Source organism: Cervus elaphus, chromosome 26, assembly GCF_910594005.1.
Source record: "Cervus elaphus chromosome 26, mCerEla1.1, whole genome shotgun sequence".
NCBI classification, from domain to species: domain Eukaryota; kingdom Metazoa; phylum Chordata; class Mammalia; order Artiodactyla; family Cervidae; genus Cervus; species Cervus elaphus.
In genome coordinates this window covers 30,339,364-30,366,824 of record NC_057840.1, presented here as the reverse complement: position 1 = coordinate 30,366,824, position 27,461 = coordinate 30,339,364, and the positions used below count along the sequence as shown (strand labels likewise).

The following is a 27,461-nucleotide window of genomic DNA, read 5'->3' as shown; positions in this document are numbered from 1 at the left end:
TTACCAAAACTGGTAATCTACTTTTGTTTAAAATGAGAATGTAAAAATGGACAGTAGAGGTGTAAAAGCTAATATACTAACAGTATTTCTTTTTTCTGGGTTGTATGATTACAAAGGATTTCTTGCTGCCTTGTTTATAATTTTCTATTTTTCAGCTTTCTACATTGGGCCTGTGTTACTTTTATAGTCATAACCAAGTTATTAAAAGAAATGAATATATCTTACAGTATCACTGTTATCCCTTATTTCAGAAATAATTTTATTAATTAAAAGCTCTTGTGACTATTACATTGCAGGTAGTAATTTCAACATTTTTATCAATTTTAATAAGTAGAATATTTTCTAAAAATAATAAATTTGGAATAAAAGTAAAAAAAGAGACACAGATGTAAAGGACAGTCTTTTGAACTCTGTGGGAAAAGGTGAGGGTGGGATGATTTGAGAGGGTAGCGTTGAGATGTGTATGTTATCATATGTGAAGCAGATCACCGGTTCAGGTTCGATGCATGAAGCAGGGTGCTCAGGGCTGGTGCACTGCGATGACCCTGGGGGAAGGGATGCGGAGGAAGGTGGGAGAGGGGTTCAGGATGGGGAACACATGTGCACCCGTGGCTGATTCATGTCGATATTTGGCAAAAACCACTACAATAATGTAAAGTAATTAGCCTCCAATTAAAATAAATTGGTTAATTAAAAATTATTTCAAAATAATAAAAATCTATTTCTTATTTGAAAATCTGAGAGGGCTCAAGTAATAAAGTCTTTAAAGTACAATTATAACAAATCTATCTTCAGGGACTAATGTCATGCACAAATGCAATAGTTTTCTAAAAATACTATGGTATCAAATTTTACCGATTTTACTTGTTATTTTATCTTAAAACATTTTAACCATCAGTTACATAAATATCTGTTTATGAATCTATGTACAACCAATTTTAAAAGCCACACTTACACTGGGAGCTCAAGTCTTTCTCATTCCCCAAGAAGTTAATTGCTGGTATGATAGCTTGACCCTTCCCGGTGGAGCTCACGATAACTTCTTCATTTTCTAAGATCTGTAGTTTGATGAATACATCTGGTTTGGATGTGCGAACGTGTATTGTAATAGGATGTGGCAATGCAACTTTAACCGAATACCTGTAAAGAAAAACATTCATCTTTATCAACAGTCTTTTCTTCAAACCACTGAGGAAATTGTATCATTTACTGATATGATAATCTACAAGTAAACCTACTTTAGACAGTCAGTTAAAATCCTGGAAATGTTAGTGCTATTATAGACTTTGGAAAAAGATCCCAGTATGCTCGGGTAAAATGAAATTACATATGAGGTGTTTATTACTATCACATCCCAAGCAGAGATATGTAACATTTTATTTAGATATGATATACACTCACTGATAAAATTTGATAGATTGCAAACTACTGCCACATAGCACCTTTCCACCATGCCCTTCTCTCCAGTGGAACAAACAGCACGGCTGGCAGTAGCTTTCAAAACTTCACTGTCAAGAGTTTTCTTTGAGCCCCAAAAATAGAAATCAAAAGTAGTACTTGTCATGTGCTCTCACCCTTTAACCATGCTGGTTGGGAAACTCTCGGAAAAAGAATGAAAATATGCACTCTAATTCCTTCCTAACTCTGTCCCTTAATGCTGTCTAAGATCTCTAGTCTTTTTGTTGGGGTTCTTTCCTACTTTAGGTGAATCCTTGCAAATGCTCAGGATTCTATAAACTTTCAGTTTCTCTATGAACTTGCTTTTCTATCTTCTCTCTTCTGTATCTTAAGTTTCCCTACTTTACTACTTCTTGATTTTGGCTTTTGTACCCATGGAGGTCTCACCTGTTTAAAAACAGATCAAAACAAGACAAAAACCAAACTGAAAAATATCTTCACTCAACCCCGCTGTTCAGCCTCAGCTCTATTTTACTCCCCAGCTTACAGTCCAAGGAGAGTTGTCAACTTCTATTGTCTCAGCTCATCACCTTCCGCTCACTCACAACACCCTACTCTGCCCCCAACAAGGTGCTAAATTTGCTCTTGCCATGGTTTCAGGCAGCTTGTCACTACCCTAGTGAAATCTCAGTTTGCATCTTCCTTGACCTCTCAGGGGAATTTGACAGGGTTCAATCAACCCTCATTTCTTCTTTCTTCAAAAACCTTTCCCCAGGGGCATAACAATTTTAGTACCTCCTATTTCAGGGGTGATTTTTTTAGACGTCTCTCACATCGACATTCTCATAAATATCAGAGAATCTTAATATTCTGCCCAGGATCTGGCTCTTTTTGTACAAACTTTCCCAGTCACTTCAATAGGCACAAATAGAATAATCATTTTCAAATCCATGTTTCCAGTCCAGCATCCCTATGCAATGTCCCTCAGACATTTCACTGGTCTACCAAGTTTAACACGTAAAAATGAATTAATCGTCTTTCTGTTGCCCAACCAGCAAATAGAGTCCTCTTCCTGAAACCTCTATTTAAATAAACAACACTTACTCTCCAACAGTTTCCCAAGTCAAACCATAATCAGCCAAGATTGTCCATTTCACTTCCTTGATATCTTAAAATCCTTTATTTTCCCTCTAGATTCACTGTCACTGTTTGTTATAGGTTAAATTGTTTCCTCTCAAAAACCTGCTGGAGTCCTAACCGCTAGCACCTCATCATGCCCCCATTCTTGGAGATATTATCTTTCAGAAATCATCAAGTTAAAATGAGGACCTTATGAAAAGGAGAAATCTGGAGAGAGACACAGGGAGAATGGTGCATGAAGAGGAATACAAAGACCAGGGTTATAAACCTACAAGCCAAAGAATGCCAATGATCAACAACCTCTAGAAGACAGAGAAAGCATGGGGTATTTTCTCCCTCACAGCCATCAGCAGGAATCAGTTCAGCTGACGCTTCAATCTCCCAAATTTCAATGAAAGGGAATCACGTATTTAATCATGTGTGTTAGAAAGGTAACTATTCCAGTAGTAAAGGATGGATATGTAATGAATAGGGGCTTCCCTGGAGGCTCAGATGGTAAAGAATCTGCCTGCAATGTGGGAGACCCGGCTTTGATCCCTGGGTCAGGAATATATCCTGTAGAAGGGCATGGCTACACACCCCAGTATTCTTGCCTGGAGAATTCCATGGACAGAGGAGTCTGGAGGGCTAGAGTCCATGACAGGCACATGGAGTTGGGCACAACTGAGAGACTAACACATATGTAATGAATAAGGTGATACAGAAAGAGAGAGAGAGAAATAGAGAATATAAAGAAAAAGAGTGAATATAATGGAGAAATATATTCCAGAAACACAGTGTTTCTGTAGATAAAACATAATGAGACTATGAAGTAGCAGAGGACACTTAGAATAAAGAGGAGGGCACAAGGATATAAAATTAACACACAGAAATCCCTTGCATTCCTATATACTAACAATGAAAAAACAGAAAGAGAAATTAAGGAAACAATACCATTCACCATTGCAACAAAAAGAATAAAATACTTAGGAGTACATCTACCTAAAGAAACAAAAGACCTATACATAGAAAACTATAAAACATTGATGAAAGAAATCAAAGAGGACACAAACAGATGGAGAAACATACCGTGTTCATGGACTGGAAGAATCAATATTGTCAAAATGGCTATTCTACCCAAAGCAATCTATAGATTCAATGCAATCTCTATCAATCTACCAACGGTATTTTTCACAGAACTAGAAAAAATAATTTCACAATTTGTATGGAAATACAAAAAACCTCAAAAGGCCAAAGCAATCTTGAGAAAGAAGAATGGAACTGGAGGAATCAACCTGCCTGACTTCAGACTCTACTACAAAGCCACAGTCATCAAGACAGTATGGTACTGGCACAAAGACGGAAATATAGATCAATGGAACAGAATAGAAAGCCCAGAGATAAATCCACGAACCTATGGACACCTTATCTTTGACAAAGGAGGCAAGGATATACAATGGAGAAAAGACAATCTCTTTAACAAGTGGTGCTGGGAAAACTGGTCAACCACTTGTAAAAGAATGAAACTAGAACACTTTCTAACACCATACACAAAAATAAACTCAAAATGGATTAAAGATCTAAATGTAAGACCAGAAACTATAAAACTCCTAGAGGAGAACATAGGCAAAACACTCTCCGACATGAATCACAGCAGGATCCTTTATGACCCACCTACCAGAATATTGGAAATAAAAGCAAAAATAAACAAATGGGACCTAATGAAACTTAAAAGCTTTTGCACAACAAAGGAAACTATAAGCAAGGTGAAAAGACAGCCCTCAGATTGGGAGAAAATAATAGCAAATGAAGAAACAGACAAAGGATTAATCTCAAAAATATACAAGCAACTCCTGAAGCTCAATTCCAGAAAAATAAATGACCCAATCAAAAAATGGGCCAAAGAACTAGACAGACATTTCTCCAAAGAAGACATACAGATGGCTAACAAACACATGAAAAGATGCTCAACATCACTCATTATTAGAGAAATGCAAGTCAAAACCACAATGAGGTACCATTACACGCCAGTCAGGATGGCTGCTATCCAAAAGTCTACAAGCAATAAATGCTGGAGAGGGTGTGGAGAAAAGGGAACCCTCTTACACTGTTGGTGGGAATGCAAACTAGTACAGCCGCTATGGAGAACAGTGTGGAGATTTCTTAAAATACTGGAAATAGAACTGCCATATGACCCAGCAATCCCACTGCTGGGCATACACACTTGGAAACCAGATCTGAAAGAGACACGTGCACCCCAATGTTCATCGCAGCACTGTTTATTATAGCCAGGACATGGAAGCAACCTAGATGCCCATCAGCAGATGAATGGATAAGGAAGCTGTGGTACATATACACCAAGGAATATTACTCAGCCGTTAAAAGGAATTCATTTGAATCAGTTCAAATGAGATGGATGAAACTGGAGCCCATTATACAGAGTGAAGTAAGCCAGAAAGATAAAGAACATTACAGCATACTAACACATATATATGGAATTTAGAAAGATGGTAATGATAACCCTATATGCAAAACAGAAAAAGAGACACAGAAGTACAGAACAGACTTTTGAACTCTGTGGGAGAAGGTGAGGGTGGGATGTTTCGAAAGAACAGCATGTATATTATCTATGGTGAAACAGATCACCAGCCTAGGTGGGATGCATGAGACAAGTGCTCGGGCCTGGTGCACTGGGAAGACCCAGAGGAATCGGGTGGAGAGGGAGGGGGGAGGGGGGATCGGGATGGGGAATACATGTAACTCCATGGCTGATTCATGTCAATGTATGACAAAACCCACTGCAATGTTGTGAAGTAATTAGCCTCCAACTAATAAAAATAAATTAAAAGAAAAAAAAAAGAGGAGGGCACAAAGGTGAGAGGTGTGTGGGAATTAAAACCAAAAGCTCTGATACATGAGAGAATGGAGTCCATGGTGAGGACTACTTATCTATGTATTCTCAGGGAGATGTGAGAATACATAGACAAGTATGAAAAGAAGGGTGAGTTGGCAGATAAGAAGAAATCTACACAAGAGAAAGTGAAAGAGGAGAGGGAAAAAGTTGGCTTAAAGCTCAACATTCAGAAAACTAAGACCATGGCATCCGGTCCCATCACTTCATGGCAAATAGATGGGGAAACAGTGGAATAAGTGGCTAACTTTATTTTGGGGGCGCTCCAAAATCACTGCAGATGGTGATCGCAGCCATGAAATTAAAAGATGCTTGCTCCTTGGAAGGAAAGTTATGACCAACCTAGACAGCATATTAAAAAGCAGAGACACTACTTTGCCAACGAAGGTCCGTCTAGTCAAGGCTATGGTTTTTCCAGTGGTCATGTATGGATGCGAGAGTTGGGCTATGAAGAAAGCTAGCACCGAAGAATTGATGCTTTTGAACTGTGGTGTTGGAGAAGACTCTTGAGAGTCTCTTGGACTGCAAGGAGATCCAACCAGTCCATCCTAAAGAGATCAGCACTGGGTGTTCATTGGAAGGACTGACGCTGAAGCTGCAACTCTAATACTTTGGCTACCTGATGCAAACAGCTGACTCATTGGAAAAGACCCTGATGCTGGGAAAGATTGAGGGCAGGAGGAGAAGGGGATGAAAGAGCATGAGGTGATTGGATGGCATCACTGACTCGATGGACATGGGTTTGGGTGGACTCCGGGAGTTGGTGATGGACAGGGAGGCCTGGTGTGCTGCAGTTCATGGGGTGGCAAAGAGTCGGACATGACTGAGCAACTGAACTGAACTGAACTGAACACAAGAGAAGTGTTAGAGATGGAACAGAACAAAGAGAGAGTAAAAAGAAGGAAGAGTATTATGAAGAATGTTTAATGAAAGCCAAATAGGATGACTAAAGAGCCTTCGAGGAAGGTGAAAGAGGAGAGTGAAAAAGTTGACTTAAAACTCAACATTCAGGAAACTAAGATCAGGTATCCAGTCCCATCACTTCATGGCAATAAATAGGGAACAATGGAAACAGTGAGAGACTTTATTTTCTTGGACTCCAAAATCACTGCAGATGGTTACTGCAGCCATGAAATTAAAAGATGCTTGCTCCTTGAAAGAAAAGCTATGACAAACCTAGACAGCATATTAAAAAGCACAGACATTACTTTGCCATATAGGTCTGTATAGTCAAAGCTATGGTTTTTCCAGTAGTCATGTATGGATGTGAAAATTGGACCAGGAAGAAGTCTGAGCATCAAAAAATTGATGCTTTTGATGTGGTGTTGGAGAAGACTCTTGACAATCCTTTGGACTGCAAGGAGATCAAACAAGTTAATCCTAAAGAAAATCAATCCTGAATATTCATTGTAAGGACTGATGCTGAAGCTGAAACTCCAATACTTTGGCCACCTGATGCAAAGAGCTGACTTATTAGAAAAGACCCTGATGCTGGGAAAGATTGAAGGCAGGGAGGAGAAGGGGATGACAGAGGAAGAGATGGTTGTATGGTATCACCAACATGGATGGTGATGGACTTGAGCTCAAACTCAAAGGACATGAGTATGAGCAAGCTCTGGGAGTTGGTAATGGACAGGGAAACCTGGCATGCTGCAGTCCATGGGGTCATGAAGAGTTGGACACAACTGGGTGACAGAACAACAACAAAAATAGGATGAGGACTAAGAAACCACATGTGCAACATAGGCTGTATCTTACATAACATTTATACAATCATATTGCTCTCTGTTTTCAAAGGAGTATAAAATTAAAGTTCAAAATTAGGATTTTACCAAAAAATTTATTATTTTTGATAATATCAATATTTAAATAAAATATTTAAATATAAAGTCAACTATTTAATACAAGATATTAATATTTTAAAGGAATGCATCTCCTTTCTGTTACATACCTGAATATAATTTTCTTATCATTGGGTATGTAATAATCTCTGATTTCCTTTATGGCAAAGGTATTACATGGAGGGTCTCGAGACAGGCACGGGAGTGGATGATAAGAACCAATGAGGCGCAGTTTCCATCGTGAGGATGACACATACATGTCACCAGTATATGCTTCAGCCACGAATGTATAGCCTTTCTACAACAAAGAAGAATTACACTGAAGTAAGTAATATTTTATTACTAGTTTTCAAAGATACAATGTATGGTTTCACTAGAGTTGGTAGTATAGTGGTGAGCATAGCTGCCTTCCAATATATGGGTGGTGCTAAATCACCGTTATGGCAGAAAGTGAAGATGAACTAAAAACCCTCTTGATGAAAGTGAAAGAGGAGAGGGAAAAAGTTGGCTTAAAGCTCAACATTCAGAAAACTAAGATCATGGCATCTGGTCCCATCACTTCCTGGCAAATAGATGGGGAGACAGTGGAAACAGTGTCAGACTTTATTTTTGGGGGCTCCAAAATCACGGTAGATGGTGATTGCAGCCATGAAATTAAAAGATGCTTACTCCTTGGAAGGAAAGTTATGACCAACCTAGATAGCATATTAAAAAGCAGAGACATTACTTTGCCAACAAAGGTCCGTCTGGTCAAGGCTATGGTTTTTCCAGTAGTCATGTATGGATGTGAGAGTTGGACTGTGAAGAAAGCTGAGCACTGAAAAATTGATGCTTTTGAACTGTGGTGTTGGAGAAGACTCTTGAGAGTCCCTTGGACTGCAAGGAGATCCAACCAGTCCATCCTAAAGGAGATCTGTCCTGGGTGTTCACTGGAAGGACTGATGCTGAAGCTGAAACTCCAATACTTTGGCCACCTGATGTGAAGAGCTGACTCATTGGGAAAGACCCTGATGCTGGGAGGGATTGGGAGCAGGAGGAGAAGGGGATGACAGAGGATGAGATGGCTGGATGTCATCACCGACTCTATGGGCATGAGTTTGAGTAAACTCCGGGAGTTTGTGATGGACAGGGAGGCCTGGTGTGCTGCGATTCATGGGGTCGCAAAGAGTTGGACACGACTGAGCGACTGAACTAAACTGAACTGAAATCACCTCAGCTGTGTCCGACTTTGTGCAATCCTATGGACTGTAGCCCGACAGGGTCCTCTAAGGGATTCTCCAGGCAAGAATACTGGAGTTGGATTGCCATACCCTCCTCCAGGGGATCTTCCTGACCCAGGTACTGAACCCATGTCTCTTATATCTCCTGCATTCACAGGCAGGTTCTTTACTATTAGCGCCACCTGGGAGGCCCCTCCCTGTATATGTTTTCACAGTACTAAAATGCTTTATCTTAATATACATAAAAATCTTCCAATCTCTTGGTAAGTGACAAATCACTTAGTATTATGTTTTGAAATCCCTCTTAAAAACTTCTAACTTACATGTTTTTGGAGAAAGTGGAACACTCTAATATTTCTGTTTGTATGTTTCCCTAGCCATTAAAAAATGCTTAACTGTGGCAGATGATTACTACATTTCCTTCTAATTCTTCTAATGCTACCTAAGACAAGTTATTATTATTTTTTTTAATCATTGCCTCCTGGATTAGCCCAATAGCTTCCTACTTGATTTTCTTGTCTTTTCAGAATCACCTTTCTAAATATGAGATGAAAAAAGCAGGAGAGTTTATGGAAATATAGTTCCCTTGGTATGACAAATGGCAAGTAAAGCTATTGAATTAGCAGAGGTCTGGTTCCATGGAATCCAGTTGTGAGCCTGGAGATGAGCTCTTTAAATTGGAGAAAAGAAGTAATTAAGGAACCTGGCAAAGTAACAACACACACAAGTTCAAAGCAGTTCTGAGTTTATAATTCCAGACATTTCTATCAAGGCAGGAAAATACAGGCTTTGTGTTCCAGTTGCTCTCTGATGCAGAGAAAACTCTCTGATGTGTTTATGGTGGTTTAGCTGTATCTGACTCTTTGCAACCCCATGGACTGTAGCGCACCAGATTCCTCTGTCCATGGAATTCTCCAGGCAAGAATACTGGAGTTGGTTGTCATTTCCTTCTCCAGGGGATCTTCCCGACACAGGAATCAAACCCGGTCTCCTGCACTGCAGGCAGATTCTTTACCGACTGAGCTATGAGGGAAGCTGATGTGTTTAGATTTCCAGAAACAAAAATTAGACATACACAAGACAGAATGAATTCATAACACTCCAATAAATATCGTGGGATAGTAACTAAAATCCCAATGAGCTCTGTAATGAGCTCAGAATTGCAACACCCATAAAGACTTTCGATATTATGTTTGGGGCAAGTAGAAAAGGGAGATAAATCATGTATGCTAAAATATTTTTACCTGCAAAGATTTTTTTACTGCTTTTATTATTTGAGCTTGTGGGACTAATGTATTAAAGAAGTCAAACAAAATTACATGACTCATTTCATGTTTGTCTAGACTCAGAGAACAATTTTGAAGGAGAATAAAAGATTTATAAAATGGTAGGATAGATATATTGATAAGTGATAATCTGAAGCTAAACTAGTGATAGGATTTTAAGAGAGAACCTGGCAGTTTTAAAGGATCTCAAGACTCTGGAATAAAAGTGTAACATAGCAGAGTACCTAGTACTGAGAAACCACACAGATTAAGTATTTCAAATCACAGCTTATGGGCTTTGAAAAACTATGAAAAAAATGTCTAATTATGCTGAAGGATTGACTGTGTAACCAGAATTTTTTTTTAAACTTAGACCCTAGTTCTATGGATATACATTAGAAAAAGTTGACCTAAAATAGGCTACATATGTGTCAAATGCCTTTGCAAGTGCCAAAATGCTATTGCAATCATAGACTAAAAACAATGGGGCAATGATTATACTTCAGGTGGGTTGGAAGTCTTTTTCAAGGCTGTTCTGTTCAAGGGAACTACATTGCAGAAGAGCTTAGTAACCTGGAGAAACATTTGAAGACCAAGAGTCGTGATGAAAGGAAAACCATACCACAAAAAGGACAACAGAAGCTATTCTGCTATTCATACAGTTCTATACTTTCCTCCACATTCTATTTTGTTCTAAAAAACAAACACAAGATGAGAGGGTAGAAGATAGGAAATATTTGAGAGAGGGAATGGCTATGTTTGTTGCAATCCCAAATTTACAATTTAGAAATAATATTTAAATGGAGATAGAGTGTTCTCCTGAATAGTGACTCAATGGCATCATTTAAAGCTAAACCCCATATTAAGTTTACTCAAGGAAGGGAGGTTTACAGTGAAGCTACAAAGCAAAAGCTAAACCAAACCCAAAGTATGCTACATGTGAATAAGAATCAGAGTCTTGTGTGGTTCCAATGAAATACCCAACTAAAGATCTCTACCAAAAGTAGGTATCAATGACTAACATGATCAGTATTAGTATACTTATCTGGTGAAGTAAAGAACTCATCTCTAGAATTTAAAGACATCTGTGAACTTAGTAGAATATCCCTTTGAATGAAATCATCTTTTTCTTATGGATCTTTGAGACCTTTGATTTCCAATTACAAATGTAAGAAATTTTTATATTCAAAAGGAAATCTAGACCAAATCTGGTGAGTGGCTGTATAAACACAATCTTCAAACATATTTAGGAATCAAATAAAAAAACCTGCGGGAAACAGAGACAACCTAATGATGATTTGGTTTGGGATAAGACTAAATGTGCTCTTTACCTCCATTTTCATTTTAAGGATTTGTTTGATTTTATAATTTTAATAATGGGGATTTCTAACATTTTCCTTTTGTCATATTTTCTTTGGTGAAAAGATAAGAAGGGGACTAAAAGGCGAATGTTCTGGCACTCACTTTAAGTATCTATTTCTGTTAGATACACGAGACTTCTCTGAAGAAAGACCAGGGCCTAATTATGGGCTGAAAACACATTTGTTCTACCTTTTGCTGTAAACTCTCAGAGTGCTGGCTTCTCATTGCTATTTATCAAATGAGGAGAATCAATTTAAACCTACCTTATTCTTGGTATAAAGATAAGGCACCACTTTTTGGAACACTTTTGGCACTTGTTCCATTGTGTCGTTGTTAACAATGTGGAGCATACAGACTGGAAGTGTAGTATATACTTTGGGAACCAAAATCATATCTTGAGGAACCAAAAATGTTTCTCTGTAATTACAAAAGAGTGAAGTTTCCCTTGACGTGAATCATAAAGAAAGCTTGAAATTAGGTTTAAAGCCAAGAAATAAAAAAATAAGTTTAAAGTTGCAAATAACTTAAAGGTACACATATTGTTTTCCTTTAGAATTCTAATTAATACATTATGTTTTCATGCAAATGCTAACCTTTTAAGAAATACTATTTATAAATAATGTGTGACTAACATGCTATTGCTTGGAAATGAAATGATTTATTTCTATACTAAAAGCATATCAGTTTATTATATTATGTGTGCGTGGTTAGTCGCTCAGTCGTGTCCATCTCTTGAGACCTCATGGACTGTAGCCCACCAGGCTCCTCTATTCACGGGATTTTTCAGGCGAGACTACTGGAGTGGGTTGCATTTCCTCCTCCAGGGGATCTTCCTGGCCCAGGTACTGAACCTGCATTTCCTGTATCTCCTGCATTGCAGGTGTATTATTTACCTGCTGAACCATAGGAGAAGCCACATTCATCAAAAGATCTAATAGTTAACTTCATATTCTTCATATTTTGTTTAATGAAACATGGATAAAATTTCTATAATAGCTCATTTATTCACATCAGATATGGAAGGAATTTTAACTAAGTTCTGAAAGCAAGTTAAATGTTCATACTTTTACTACTATCACAAATAAAACTCTCTATATATGAATATTTTATACCACTTAGGGGTGATATTATTTGCCAATATATGATAGCCTCACCTGAAAACTATAAACCAAGTATTTGGTGGCTGGTCTGTGTAAGTCACAGTATAGTCAGCAAAAGCAATCTTAGTTTCTTCATCTTGATAGCATGGATAAGATTCCATAGATTTGCACTTGCTTTTAAACATAAGTCTGGAAAGGTAAAAATAATTTAAGTACCAATGGCAAAAGCAATTTTTGAAACAAATTCTATTTATAAAAAAATGAATAAAAAAAAAACCAGTATAAAATATTACAGTCCACTGTTGGATGGATTGAGTACTTCATCAAATGAAGGCTTTTTGTGTGTGGCTCAAAGGCAGAGGTGACCATTTTCAGGTCAACCATGATGTCTCTCGAAGGTGCCCAAAGTTATCTGAAGTTCTTAGTTGAAGGAAAACCTAATTCATGACTCTGGGAGTAACTGAAATTTACAGATGGGAAACCAGCACCAAAGATTAAGCTATAAGGATGAGAAAATTAGAAGCAGGAAAATTAGCAATAAAACTGAGTAGAAGCCACTGAAAGTCTGGGGATTTGATGTAGAGAATAAATAATAGAGTGTAGTTTACAGTGAGGAATTGATTTGAAAAAAAAAAAAGATTTAAAAATAAACCCTAAAAGCAAAGGCCATGAACAAGGGGAGAGTGCCAGAGTTTTCCTTGTACATGATTTCTAGTGCAATTAGGTTTCTCCATGATTGCCCTGCTGAAAGGCTGTGGTATATTCCAGAACACAATGGAGATGATCAGAGAGATCCTGGGTCCTGTAGCTCCCACCCAGCCAGGAACCAGAACCAGCCTCAGTAGCATTAGGAGTCTCAGGTCTTTTGTAAAATGTTGGGTATTAGCTGGGACAGAAGCTCTAATGGTCATAGACAGTGGTTCTCTGTAGAGGTCTAGACAGAGCTAGAATTGTGCTCGGCTTCCAGATGGTGGATGACTTGACTGTACTGTCAGTGGGAAGCAAAGCCAGAGAGATCCTCACGGAGGACAGGATTCACCTGCTCTTTCTGATTGCTGGTCTTTGGTAGTGGAAGGAAAATGATAGGTTTATATTTGCACACCTGCGTCCTTGTTTGTGTCCACTCTTTGCCACCCTTTGAACGGTAGCTTGCCAGGCTCCTCTGTCTATGGGGTTTTCCAGGCAAGAATACTGGAGTGTGTTGCCATGCCCTCCTCCAGGGGATCTTCCTGACCAAGAGATTGAACCCACAGCCCCTGTGTCTCCTGCATCGCAGGCAGATTCTTTACCCCCTGAGCCATCAGGGAAGTAGGGTATTAAAAAACTTTTAAAAATAATTACAAGAACAAAGACCAGGTTGGTTATATCTTCTGGTTCATGTGGCATTTTTTTGGTACTTTCTATATACAGAACCATATTGCCTGTAAACGGTGGTTTTATTTCTTCCCTTCAAATTCTGCTGACACTTATATTGCTTTATTACCTTTCTGCCATTTTCAGAATTTCAGGCTTACCTTGAATAAAAGTGTTTGGGCAGGCATCTTTGTCTCAATCCCCAACTCAAGGAAAAGCTTTCAAATTTTCACCACGAATTATATTTACAGTAATTTAAAAAATATACTAGGTACTATAACATATTAAGGAAAATCTTCTCTAAATTTAGTTAGCTAAAAATTTTTAAATTTTGAATTTGTGTTTTTTTTTTCAATTTTTTTTTCTGAACCTATCTGAAGAACCAAATGATTTGTTCCTTTTCCCTGTTAATGTGCCGAATTAATGCATTTCCTAATGTTAAACTACTCTTCCAAGTCTCAGAGTGGGAAACCTACTTAATTAAAAGATATTATTTTTTTTATAGAATTCCAATTTTGATTTGCTACATTTTTTCATCTAATTTTAAGAGGGTGACTGGTTTGCAATTTCAGTTTTTTTTTTTTACTATGTTTGCTGAGATTTTAAAATCAAGGTTTTGAATTGGTAAATGTTTCCTCTTCTTTTCTGTTCTCTAGAAAATGTGTAATATTAATCTTGTTTCTTAAATTGACTAGTTGATCCATTTAGCACATTGCTAGAGAATATATTATGCATCCTTGCCTTATTAGCATTTCATCTAGATTATTACTTTACCGTTTCTGCAGTAGTGCCAGAACCTTAGAACTCTGTACCTCCATTTACCCAATTTCTGCATTTTGCTTTGCTAAGGTTAAGATTTTACTCCTACATGTAGCTATTAGTCTAATTGTCCTTTGAAAATAATATGTCTTATTTTTCTGGTAACTTTGAAGATTTTTCTTCTGGCCTTTGGTTTTTAGCAGTTTGACTATGATGAGTCTAGCTATGGTTTCCTTTGTGTCCTTTCTGCACAGACTCTGCATGCAGAGTCCCTTGAAAATACAAGTTGATATATTTTATCAGTTTTAGAAATTTATCAGCTATTATATTTTTATATTCTGGTACTATAATGATATAAATCCTGGACTTTCTAAGCATGCCCCATATTTTCCTTAGTTCTTTCCTTATTTTCCACTATTTTTCTATTGACCTGTCTCCCAGTTCACTAATCTCTTCCTCTATTCTGCCTGATATGCTGTTGAACTAAAACATTTTAAATTTCAGTTGTTAGAAATTGTATTTATGTCATCTCCGTTTAACTGTGCTTTATTAATCTAAACTTTTAATCTATTTTCTCTTTATTCTTTATTTTCTTGAGCTTTTCCGTTAGAGTCACTGTTAGAGATTTGGTCTGCTAGCTCCTACATCAAAATGGTCTGCTCCTTTTATATATTTGTTGCTGTTCAGTTATTAAATCATGTCTGACTCTTTAACCCCATGGACTGCAGTGTGCCTGCCTTCCCTGTCCTTCACTATCTCCCAGATTTTGTTCAAACTCATGTTCGTTGAGTCAGTGACGCCATCCAACCATCCTATCCTCTGTCTCCCCCTTCTCCTCCTGCCTTCAGTCTTTCCTTGCATCAGATTCATTCCAAGAAGATTTGTGGTTAAAATGCAGTTTTCCTAAGGCCCACTTTACCTCACTTGTCCCTGTTTCTAGAGTGCTGTTCACCAGGGATTTCAAGTGATGACTTTCACTGTTGAAGCCTGGTGTGCTACAGTCCGTGGGGTTGCCAAAGAGTAGGATGTAGATTAGCAATTGGACATCAAAAACAAAAATAGTTTCCCCTAGCAGGTCCTAAACTTTTAACTTTTGTCTCCTGAGCACCAAAAGACTTCAAGAAACTTCGCTTTGCTTCTCAGAGCTTTCCTGCTTAGAATATTAGATAAGTGCAGTGAAGACAAACACGTATTAAGTGGGGAAGTTCAGAAGCCATGGGATGTTTCTAGCTGCAGTGATTAGGGAAAAATCCTACGAATATGGTGGCATTTGAACTGTAACTTGGAGGATACCAAGATACTGCAATTAAAAAAAAATCATTATGCTGCTTTACCTTAAGAGAGAAATTGCATACTGTTCTATATTCTGTTCCAACACAGCCCAAACTCTCTGAAGAGTATCTGCAACACTGGCATTTTCCTTCGTATCTAAAAATAACAATACAGAAACTGTAAGGTGCCTGAAAAATCATCTTGTTCTAAGCCCTCCTTTTACAGGTGAAGCACTTGAAACTCACAAGTAAGGTGATATCCAGAGTCAGAAGCTTTACTAGCAATAAAATCATGTTTAAAATACAAAGCTATGAGCCTCTAGCTGAGAGTTCTGATCATCATTTTATGCTGTTTCCCTTCATCTCTAGTTAAAAAATCATAAAATCTCTTTGATCTAATTGAATATACTCATCAAAGAGTTTACAACAAAAGATCACTTATCACAGCAAAAAAGTCCTTATGAACACTCTTGTATTAGAAACTATAATCCATCCATTTTTTTCCTAAAGAACAGTGGCTAATGGGATCTCACTGAAGCTTAACCTAAAGCATAATCCACAAAAGGCTTAAGAGGAGATGATCTGACAAAAAAATGTGAATCCATCATAAGCGTCTCAAATTTAACATGTCAGAAACTGACGTTTTTTTTTCTAATTATCTTAATTTCTTCATAGAACTTACTGGTATCTGAAATCATTATCTTAATATATTTACTTTCCATTGCATGCCTGGGACCACTATACACAAGATTCACCAGAGCAGAAACCTTGGAAGTTTTACTAATTTCTGTAAGGCCAGAACATAGAATAGTTCTGCACACACAAGAATTATTCAATAATTATATGTTGATTGAGAACACAAATATTATTAAAAAGCTGCTCATTTTTGTCTTTATAAAGAGAAAAAAATTATTATATGATTATACTTTTTACAGTAAATATGGACAAACAACAGGGATATTTTTCTATCACAAAACTATGCAATGCAGTTTATTTGTTTAATATTTATGGATCTATAGATTTTACTGCTTTGATGAACATTTTGATATTTCTTATTAAATATTTCAGAGATACTTTTATAACAAAATGTTTCAAAATACTCAAAGAATTCTATGGGAGGCAAGGCTTTTTACATAAAAATGTCAACAAAATTTGCAGAATGAAAATAATTGAATATAATTTTTTGCCTTTGCAGTGTTTTATTTTGAACTGATAAAACAGATCTTTTCACAAAATAGTTTCATATACAAAAATATATTTGATTTGATAAATATAATAATACACTTTGAATGCATTTTACGCCTTCTAAGTGTATGATGCCATGGACATACGTGGAAACGTCTTCATTTAATTCATTCATGCATTCACTTTGAAAAATGGCCTAGAAATGTAAAATTATCTATGACTTAGCTGAAACTGCTATGTATTCCGCTAGGCACTGGGGATGAATGGGGAAAAGGCCAGTTTCCTGTTTTTAAAGAACTCACAAAAGATTGGGAAAACACAGCTGATCATTCATTCAGCCAGTATTTGCTGTGTGCTCGCTCTGTCAGACACAGACTAAAGCCACACTGCACTGAACTGCAGAAACAAGAGCTTGAGCATACCTACCTGCACCCTGAACTCAAGAAATTTCAACATTTATAGAATTAAAAACAATTAGCTGAGCCATAGAGTTGAATGAACCTAAAATACTTTTTGTTAGCATGTAAACAAATATTCATCTTTATTTATGCAGGGGCTTCCCTGGTGGCTCAGATGGTAAGGAATCCTCCTGCAATGCAGGAGATCTGAGTTCAATCCATGGGTTGGGAAGATCCCCTGGAGAAGGGAATGACTACCCACTCCAGTATTAAGGTCTCCATGGACAGAGGAGCCTGGCAGCCTACAGTCCATGGGGTTGGGAAGAGTCAGACATGATTGAACGACTTTCACTTCACTTATATATGCAAGTTCATTTTATAAATGATTGAAAGAATATACCTGGTGTTCTTGCTTTCATAAGCAATCTGACATATGTTCCTCTCCACATGGCTTGAATTTTAATTGCTGCTGCTATTTCCTCTGGAGAATACTCTTTATCGCTTGTTGGCACACTGTTCTTAACATCTACCCATTCCGCTAGAAAGAGAAAAACAAACTTTGGACTAAAAGTTAATCTAATCTCTAGTTCAGTTTTCACTGCTTTTAACTTTTAAGGCCATCTGATGGGTTAAGTGCCACACTGATAGATTTGTTCTTATATTTAACATTGCCTTCTGCAGGTGGTTCCTTTTTAGAATATAAACATTCTGGAGAAGGGAAATGCTAAATATTGACACTTCAGTGAAATACTGTTGAATTCCTCTGTGAAAATAGCAAGAAGGGTCTCCTAAAGTTGAAAAAAATGTTAAAATCGTGGGAATAGAGCATTGGAAAAGGAAGAAATGAGGGTTACTGAGATCAGAATATCTTCCCAGAATTCCTCAAGTTGTACTATATAGATTAGTGACTGTCTGCTTTTTAAGGTCAGGAACAAATAAAACTGGGATATTCTGGGCTCCCCTGGAAATATGTGGAACAGGGGACACATGTCAGATCTTTGGAAACTTTTGAGCTTTCTCAGGGCAAAGCTTGAACCCTATAACTGTCAGTACTGACATATTCTATCTACACCACAAAAATCTGGGGTGCATTTTTCTCAAATTATGTATCCTATATAAAGCTAGGAGTTTCTTGGTCACGGAAACACCTAAAATTAATCAGTACCTAAAGAAGCCTCTTCCAAAGAAGAATCGAGTAAATCCAAGTCCAAAACCATGGCACGGAATGCAAATTTGGTGTTGGGTGGAGGTTTTGTTATTTGAGCTTTTTTCATTAAACGCCATAAAGAAATATGAAAAACCTGACAAAGATAACATGTATTAGTATATTTTCTAAATCAAGAAAATACTCTTACCTAGTCAGAGAGGCTCTAAAAAGCTTTCTATTTCTCAGATATACACACCATCTAACAGAAGACTCTTTGAAGACTCCTTCCTCTGGTGAGAGATGAAATTTATTTAACATCTGATGAATTTTAACTTAATAAGATTTAATCAACACAATGTTTATAATATACATTCAACCAAAATTAATATTAAATTAATTGAGGAGATACAGTGTAAGATAAAAAATAATGTTCTTATGCCTAAGCAACTTAAATACCAGGTTTCTCTTATTCTGAGATGCCATTTATTGTAAGATACACTATTAATTCACATGCTTCAAGAAAGAAAACATGCCACTCAAGGTTTTTATCACTTTCTATCACTTGTGAGTATTTATTTCCTATTGAAAAATCTCTTTTAAATTTATTTAGGCATAACTTTTTCATCATGTATCACATTTAAACATATATGAAAAAATAAAATAAACTATATAAATTGATTAAGTATTCCAAGAATGTATTCATGCTCAGACTCCTACTCTTGCAAATCACTTTTTGCAAGCACTTAACATGTATGTTTTCTATACAGTTATGTCCTTTGTGTTGTCAAAAGATTCACCATTGCTGAAAGAGCATTCTTTTGTCCCTGGATTTTTTCTCAAGGCACTGACTCTCATTCAGGGTGTTGATGCCAATTCATTCTTTATTTTACCAAAGAGGGCTGATGGAAGGTTCCTAGACCACAACCAGAACACATATTCCTTCTTTCAAGTTCTTTTGTTCATGATTTTTATCCTGAAATGTGGACAGATTCCACATTTCCAATCACACCATTGGTGATGATAACCAACCATGGCACATTTCTGCTTGTTTACTTGTGGCTATTTACACGTTCACAGGGAGTAAAGTACTTGATGGATGAGGTAGGGCTGAAGTGAAATGAAGTGAAAGTCACTCAGTTGTGTCTGACTCTTTGCAACTCCATGGATGTACAGTCCATGGAATTCTCCAGGCCGGAATACTGGAGTGGGTAGCCGTTCTCTTCTCCAGAGGATTGTCCCAACCCAGGGATCGAACCGAGTTTCCCACATTGGAGGCAGATCCTTCACCAACTGAGTCACCAGTGAAGCCCGAGGTAGGGCCCCCTGGGCACTGTTTGTGGTGATTTTCACCCAATTATATCTCTCCCTCTCCCTGAGCTCTTAGAAAGTCTTTCTGGTTTGAGGAAAACCCCTTTCCCTTCATGCACATGGTGACCCCAAATGCCAGGTGAATTTAGGATTCACTGTGTGTAACAATTGGTGCCATCAAATCCTTTTACTCAAGCACTATTTATCATTTATCTTGAGAATATGCATGTAATGGACTTTGATGAACTACACAAAAGAGAAACTTCCTTGGGTCTTTGCAATCTCTTTAGCAGATTGCCCTTGATGTGTATCACATTCTAGTTTAAGGTTTATGCAATGATTTTCTTTTTCTTCTGCCTTGGCGGAGTTTTTCTTGATTTGAAGATTGTTCTTGATTATCTTTCCCCAACAACACCTTATGCTCAGTTAAAGTGGAATAACAGGGAAATTAAATTTCTAGTATAAATAATTTCTAATATGATTGTATTTTATATATTGTACATACTGTTTGCTTATATGAAATTAAAAATTGGCTGAGTGAAATGATTCTAGACAGAGACCATGCACCCTTCACAAAAGCTAACTCAAAATAAACAGTAGACTGAAATGCAAAGTGTAAAAGTATAAAATTTATAGAAGATGATATAGGATAATATCTAGATGACCTTGGGTAAGGCAGTGCCTTTATGTATTCATCACTAAAGCCATGGCCCACAAAAGAAAGAATTGATAAGCTGGACTTCACTAAAATTAAAACTTCTTCTCTGTAAAGAAAATGTCAAGAGGATGAGAAGACTTTGACTTCTCTAATGACTTCATAGACTGGGAAAAAATATTTTCAAAAGAATACTTAAAACTCAATGATAAGAAAACAAACAACCTGATTAAAAATGGGCCAAAGACTTTAACAGACACCTCACCAAAATAGATATACAGATGGCAAATAAGCATATCAAAAGATGTTTCACATTGTACGTCATCAGGGATATGCAAATTAAAATGACTTACCACTGTGCTTTTAGAAGAGTCCAAATCTGGAACACTGACAACATCAATTCTGACTAGAATATGGAATATCAGAAACTCTCAATCATTTTGATGGGAATGAAAAATGGTACAACCACTATTGAAGAGTCTGATGATTTTTATAAAGCTAAACATACTCTTGTTATATGATCCAGCAATTACACTCCTTTGTATTTACACAAGTGAATTGAAAATGTATGTCCACCAAAAAACTTGTACACAGTTGTTTATAGCCGTTTCATTCATAAATGCCAAAACTTGGAACCAAAAAAGATGTTCTTCAGTAAGTGAATAAATAAACCGTGCTATATCCAGACAATGGAATATTGTTCAGAACTAAGAAGAAATGGCACTTCCCAGGTGGTGCTGGTGGTAAAGAACCCTCCTGCCAATGCAGGAGACATAAGAGAAATGGGTTCAGTCCCTGGTTGGGGAAGATCCCCTGGAGGAGGAAATGGCAACCCACTCCAGTATTCTTGCCTGGAGAATCCCATGGACATTGGAGCCTGATGGGCTACAATCCATAGGGTCTCAGAGTTGGACATGACTGAAGCAACTTAGCACACAAGAAGAAATGACCTATGAAGTCATGAAAAGACAGGGAGGGAACTTAAGTGCCTATTTCTAAGTCAAAGAAGCCAATCTGGAAAGACTACATTATGACATTTTGGAAAAGGCAAAACTATGGAGACAATAAAGAGATCAGTGTGTGCCAGGGCTTGGGGGAGGGAAGGGATGAGTAGGTAGAACACTTGGGATTTTTAGGGCAGTGAAATTACTATGTATGATACTACAGTGATAGATCTATGTCTTTATACAGTTGTCCAAACCCACAGAACGTATGCCAAGAGTGAATTCTAATGTATACTGCAGACTTTGACTGGGCTCATCAGTTGTAAGAAATGTACATCTCATGGGGGATGCTGGTAAGTAATGGGGGAGGTGTGTGTGGGGGGTAAGGGATATATGCCCAATTTTGTGATGAACCTTCTGCCCAATTTTGTGATGAACCTGCAACCACTCTAAAAATTGTCCTTAATAAAACAAATTTTAACTGGGTATCCTGTGTTTTAATTTCTAACTCTAGCAACACGACTCCCCAGGGGCTATTTGACAATATCTGAAACCATTTTTAGTTGTCACAACTGGTGTTTGGAGGGTGTGGGCAAGCCATGATTCCACTGACAGTTCAGGACCACAACAAAAATCAACTGAAAGGTCAATAGCGAACAGGGGTACCAATCCCTGTTTTGTATCACTTCTTTAAGGCTTTCAGTAAAGGAGGATGACAAAAGTAGGCAGTCAATAAATAACTGGAGTAATGGGCAAATTTAGCCTTGGAGCACAGAATGACCAATAGAGTTTTATGAAGAGAATGCACTGGTCATAGCAAACACCCTCTTCCAACAACACAAGAGAAGACTCTACACATGGACATCACCAGATGGTAAATACCGAAATCAGATTGATTATATTCTTTGCAGCCAAAGATGGAGAAGCTTTATATAGTCAGCAAAAACAAGACCCAGAGCTGACTGTGACTCAGATCATGAACTCCTTATTGCCAAATTTATACTTAAATTGAAGAAAGTAGGGAAAACAACTAGACCATTCAGGTTTGACCTAAATGGAATCCTTTATGACTATACAGTGGAAGTGACAAGTACACTCAAAGGATTAGATCTGATAGACAGAGTGTTTGAAGAACTGCGGACAGAGGTTCATGACACTGTAGAGGAGGCAGGGATCAAGACTATTTCCCCAAGAAAAAGAAATGTAAAAAGGCAAAAAGGTTGATCTGAGGAGGCCTTACAAACAGGTATGAAAACAAGAGAAGTGAAAGGGAAAGAAGAAAAGGAAAGATATACCCATTTGAATGCAGAGTTCTAAAGAATAGCAAGGAGAGATAAGAAAGCCTTACTCAGTGATCAATGCAAAGAAATAGAGGAAAACAATAGAATGGGAAAGACTAGAGATCTCTTCAAGAAAATTAAGATACCAAGGGAATTTTTTATGCAAAGATGGACTCAATAAAGGACAGAAATGGTATGGACCTAACAGAAGCAGGAATACACAGAAGAACTATACAAAAAACATCTTAACGACCCAGATAATCACAATGGTGTGATCACTCACCTAGAGCCAGACATCCTGGAACATGAAGTCAAGTGGACATCAGGAAGCACCACTATGAACAGAGCTAGTAGAGGTGATGGAATTCAGGTTGAGCTATTTCAAATCCTAAAAGATGATGCTATGAAAGTGCTGCACTCAATATGCCAGCAAATTTGGAAAACTCAGCAGTGGCCACAGGACTGTAAAGGTCAGTTTTCATTCCAATTCCAAACAAAGGCAATACCAAAGAATGTTCAAACCACCACACAATTGCACTCATCTTACACGCTAGCAAAATAATGCTCAAAATTCTCCAAGCCAGGCTTCAACAGTATGTGAACTGTGAACTTCCAGATGTTCAAGTTGGATTTAGACAGGGCAGAGGAACCAGAGATCAAATTGCCAACATCCATTGGATTATCAAAAAAGCAAGAGAACTCCAGAAAAACATCTACTTCTGCTTTATTGACTATGCTAAAGCCTTTGAATGTGTGGATCACAGCAAACTGTGAAAAATTCTTCAAGAGATGGGAATATCAGACCACATGACCTGCCTCCTGAGAAATCTATATGCTGGTCAGGAAGCAACAGTTAGAACTGAACATGGAACAACAGACTGGTTTCAAATCAAGAAAGGAGTATGTCAAGGCTGTATATTGCCACCCTGATTATTTGACTTATATGCAGAATACCTCATGAGAAATGCTGGACTGGATGAAGCACAAGCTGGAATCAAACATTGCCAGGAGAAATATCAATAACCTCAGATATGCAGATGACACCACCCTTACGGCAGAAAGTGAAGAAGATCTAAAGAGTGTCTTGATGAAAGTGAAAGAAGAGAGTGAAGAAGTTGGCTTAAAACTCAACATTCAGAAAACTAAGATCATGGCATCTGGTCCCATCACTTCCTGGCAAATAGATGGGGAAACAGTGGAAACAGTGAGAGACTTTATTTTTGGGGGCTCCAAAATCACTGCAGATGGTGATTGCAGCCATGAAATTAAAAGATGCTGGCTCCTTGGAAGAAATGCTATGACCAACCTAGACAGCATACTAGAAAGCAGAGACATTGCTTTGCCAACAAAGGTTCATCTAGTCAAAGCTATGGTATCTCCAGTGGTCATGTATGGATGTGAGAGTTGGACTATAAAGAAAGCTGAACGCTAAAGAATTGATGCTCTTGAACTGTGGTGTTGGAGAAGACTCTTGAGAGTCCCGTGGACTGCAAGGAGATCCAACCAGTCTGTCCTAAAGGAGATCAGTCCTGGGTGTTCATTGGAAGGACTGATGTTGAAGCTGAAACTCCAATACTTTGGCCACCTCATGCAAAGAGTTGACTCATTGGAAAAGACCTTGATGCTGGGAAAGATTAAAGGTGGGAGGAGAAGGGGACAACAGAGAATGAGATGGTTGGATGGTATCACTGACTCAATGGACATGAGTTTGAGTAAACTCCGGGAGTTGGTGATGGACAACAAAGGTCCATCTAGTTCAGGCTATGGTTTTTCCAGTAGTCATGTATGGATGTGAGAGTTGGACTATAAAGAAAGCTGAGTGCCGAAGAATTGATGCATTTCAACTGTGGTGTTGGAGAAGACTCTTGAGAGTCCCTTGGACTCCAAGGAGATCCAACCAGTCCATCCTAAAGGAGATCAGTCCTGGGTGTTCATTGCAAGGACTGATGTTGAAGCTGAAACTCCAATACTTTGGCCACCTCATGCAAAGAGTTGACTCATTTGAAAAGACCCTGATGCTGGGAAAGATTGAGGGCAGGAGGAGAAGGGGATGACAGAGGATGAGATGGTTGGATGGCATCATCAACTTGATGGTCATGGGTTTGGGTGAACTCCAGGAGTTGGTGATGGACAGGGAGGCCTGGTGTGCTGCAGTTCATGGGGTTGCAAAGAGTTGGACACGACTGAGTGACTGAACTGAACTGAACTGAACTGAAAGCCAGGATGCTCCTTAGCCCCAACAGTGTGAGGAAATATTGATACCTCGAGAGCATCCACCTATCAGTGGGGAAGGAGTTGGTGGATAAATAGTACAGTCACCTCATCCTTCAGTAGGATGTTTCTGAGGGATACCCTCCACAGTTCACCATGATCCCCTGGAGAACTGAACCCCAGTAACCCACAGCAATCATTATCACATCCTTTAACAAATATGCTTTTCTTTCTCACTTCATTCTTCCTATTCTCTCATTTCTGCTTGCTGTCATCACTTTCCAAATTGTCTTCATCCAAAACATTTTCTCAGCTCTGGTTTAGGGGATCTTATCTAAAATGAGATATATTATTACAAATAGAACATGTTCTTCTAGGAACTGTATAGCCTGAACATACTTACCCTGAAGTGCTGTGCAGTTAGTTCTTTATCCTGGAGGGGGATAGGGTAGTGAGCTGTTTGTAGATCCTTCAGGGCTGCAGAAAGTTTAGCCTTATCTTTGAAATTAGCAATCACATGTCCAACAGCTTTCAAAATTGTTAAAGCCTGCTCTGTAAATCGGTAGCTCTCCTGTGAAGACCAAGCATAGTACTCAGACTCATTTTCATTTATTTATGTGTAATTAGGTTTACAAAGATTTAGTTTCTGTATTAAAAATCTGTTATGGGACTGACTCAACAGTTATTTATGGAGGATTTACTTGATCAAAGTATTTCACCAGGAGTCATGGTCAGAGAGATGTTAAACAAGGAACTTGATTCTTGCTCTTGTAGGAACACACAGAAAGAACACGAACCCCACAGGGGGCCAGGGGCAATTTCTCCACAGTATTGATACCCAACCTTTGTTCTGAAGAACGTCTAGGAATTAGTCTGACAGCTGTGTGGTATTTGATGACTGCAGGGCAGAGAAGAGTTCAGGGAGAGAGCAATTTAAAAAAAGAAAAGGCATTCCCACCAACAGTGTAAGAGGGTTCCCTTTTCTCCACACCCTCTCCAGCATTTATTGCTTGTAGACTTTTGGATAGCAGCCATTCTGACCAGCGAGAGATGGTACCTCATTGTGGTTTAGATTTGCATTTCTCTGATAATGAGTGATGTTGAGCATCTTTTCATGTGTTTGTTAGCCATCTGTATGTCTTCTTTGGAGAAATGTCTGTTTAGTTCTTTGGCCCATTTTTTGATTGGGTCATTTATTTTTCTGGAATTGAGCTGCAGGAGTTGCTTGTATATTTTTGAGATTAATCCTTTGTCCGTTTCTTCATTTGCTATTATTTTCTCCCAATCTGAGGGCTGTCTTTTCACCTTACTTATAGTTTCCTTTGTAGTGCAAAAGCTTTTAAGTTTCATTAGGTCCCATTTGTTTAGTTTTGCTTTTATTTCCAATATTCTGGGAGGTGGGTCATAGAGGATCTTGCTGTGATTTATGTCGGAGAGTGTTTTGCCTATGTTCTCCTCTAGGAGTTTTATAGTTTCTGGTCTTACATTTAGATCTTTAATCCATTTTGAGTTTATTTTTGTGTATGGTGTTAGAAAGTGTTCTAGTTTCATTCTTTTACAAGTGGTTGACCAGTTTTCCCAGCACCACTTGTTAAAGAGGTTGTCTTTTTTCCATTGTATATCCTTGCCTCCTTTGTCAAAGAGCAAACTAGTACAGCCGCTATGGAAAACAGTGTGGAGATTTCTTAAAAAACTGGAAATAGAACTGCCATATGACCCAGCAATCCCACTTCTGGGCATACACACTGAGGAAACCAGATCTGAAAGAGACACGTGCACCCCAATGTTCATCGCAGCACTGTTTATAATAGCCAGGACATGGAAGCAACCTAGATGCCCATCAGCAGATGAATGGATAAGGAAGCTGTGGTACATATACACCATGGAATATTACTCAGCCATTAAAAAGAATTCATTTGAACCAGTCCTAATGAGATGGATGAAGCTGGAGCCCATTATACAGAGTGAAGTAAGCCAGAAAGATAAAGAACATTACAGCATACTAACACATATATATGGAATTTAGAAAGGTGATAACGATAACCCTATATGCAAAACAGAAAAAGAGACACAGAAATACAGAACAGACTTTTGAACTTTGTGGGAGAATGTGAGGGTGGGATATTTCAAAAGAACAGCATGTATACTATCTATGGTGAAACAGATCACCAGCCCAGGTGGGATGCATGAGACAAGTGCTCCGGCCTGGTGCACTGGGAAGACCCAGAGGAATCGGGTGGAGAGGGAGGTGGGAGGGGGGATCGGGATGGGGAATACATGTAAATCCATGGCTGATTCATATCAGTGTATGACAAAACCCACTGGAAAAAAAAAATAATAATAAAAAAAAAAATAAAAAAAGAAAAGGCAAGAGGGTGAACCCTGCCTGGGCTTCTGGCTTCCTTCTGCTATAAACTCTGAAGAAACAATAAAGCAAGAAGGAGACAGGGATATCAGGAAGGAACGTATTTTTAAAGATGGAGAAAACCCTGAGGTGTTGCAGATGATGGAGAAGTTGCGGAGCAGAGGGTGCTTACAGGCAGCCTGAAGAGGAAGAGGTCATGCAGGAGGAAAGCTTCGTAAAGTCTGTTTTTGCCCCTTTCTTAGGGGCGCTACCATCACTGCACAGTTCCCTGTAGAAATTCTAAGGACTAGTCCAGCAGGAATAGCGTGAGAATGGAGTGAGACGCTGATGAAAACAGAGGCAATCGACTCACCATATTAATGCATTTAC

At 38.2% G+C, this 27,461-nt stretch overlaps 1 protein-coding gene across 1 annotated transcript in view; it reads right to left on the bottom strand.

The window, feature by feature from the left end:
- Window positions 1-27,461, bottom strand: part of ADGB (androglobin) — a 178,598-nt gene that overhangs the window by 51,743 nt on the left and 99,394 nt on the right. Inside the window, exons 20-27 of the mRNA XM_043888501.1 lie at window positions 25,131-25,298; window positions 18,348-18,483; window positions 17,583-17,720; window positions 15,663-15,756; window positions 12,271-12,405; window positions 11,380-11,533; window positions 7,380-7,567; window positions 956-1,140 (exon numbers count right to left, since the gene is read on the bottom strand). Coding sequence (XP_043744436.1) covers window positions 956-1,140; window positions 7,380-7,567; window positions 11,380-11,533; window positions 12,271-12,405; window positions 15,663-15,756; window positions 17,583-17,720; window positions 18,348-18,483; window positions 25,131-25,298 — 1,198 coding nt within the window. The remainder of the gene's footprint in view (window positions 1-955; window positions 1,141-7,379; window positions 7,568-11,379; window positions 11,534-12,270; window positions 12,406-15,662; window positions 15,757-17,582; window positions 17,721-18,347; window positions 18,484-25,130; window positions 25,299-27,461) is intronic.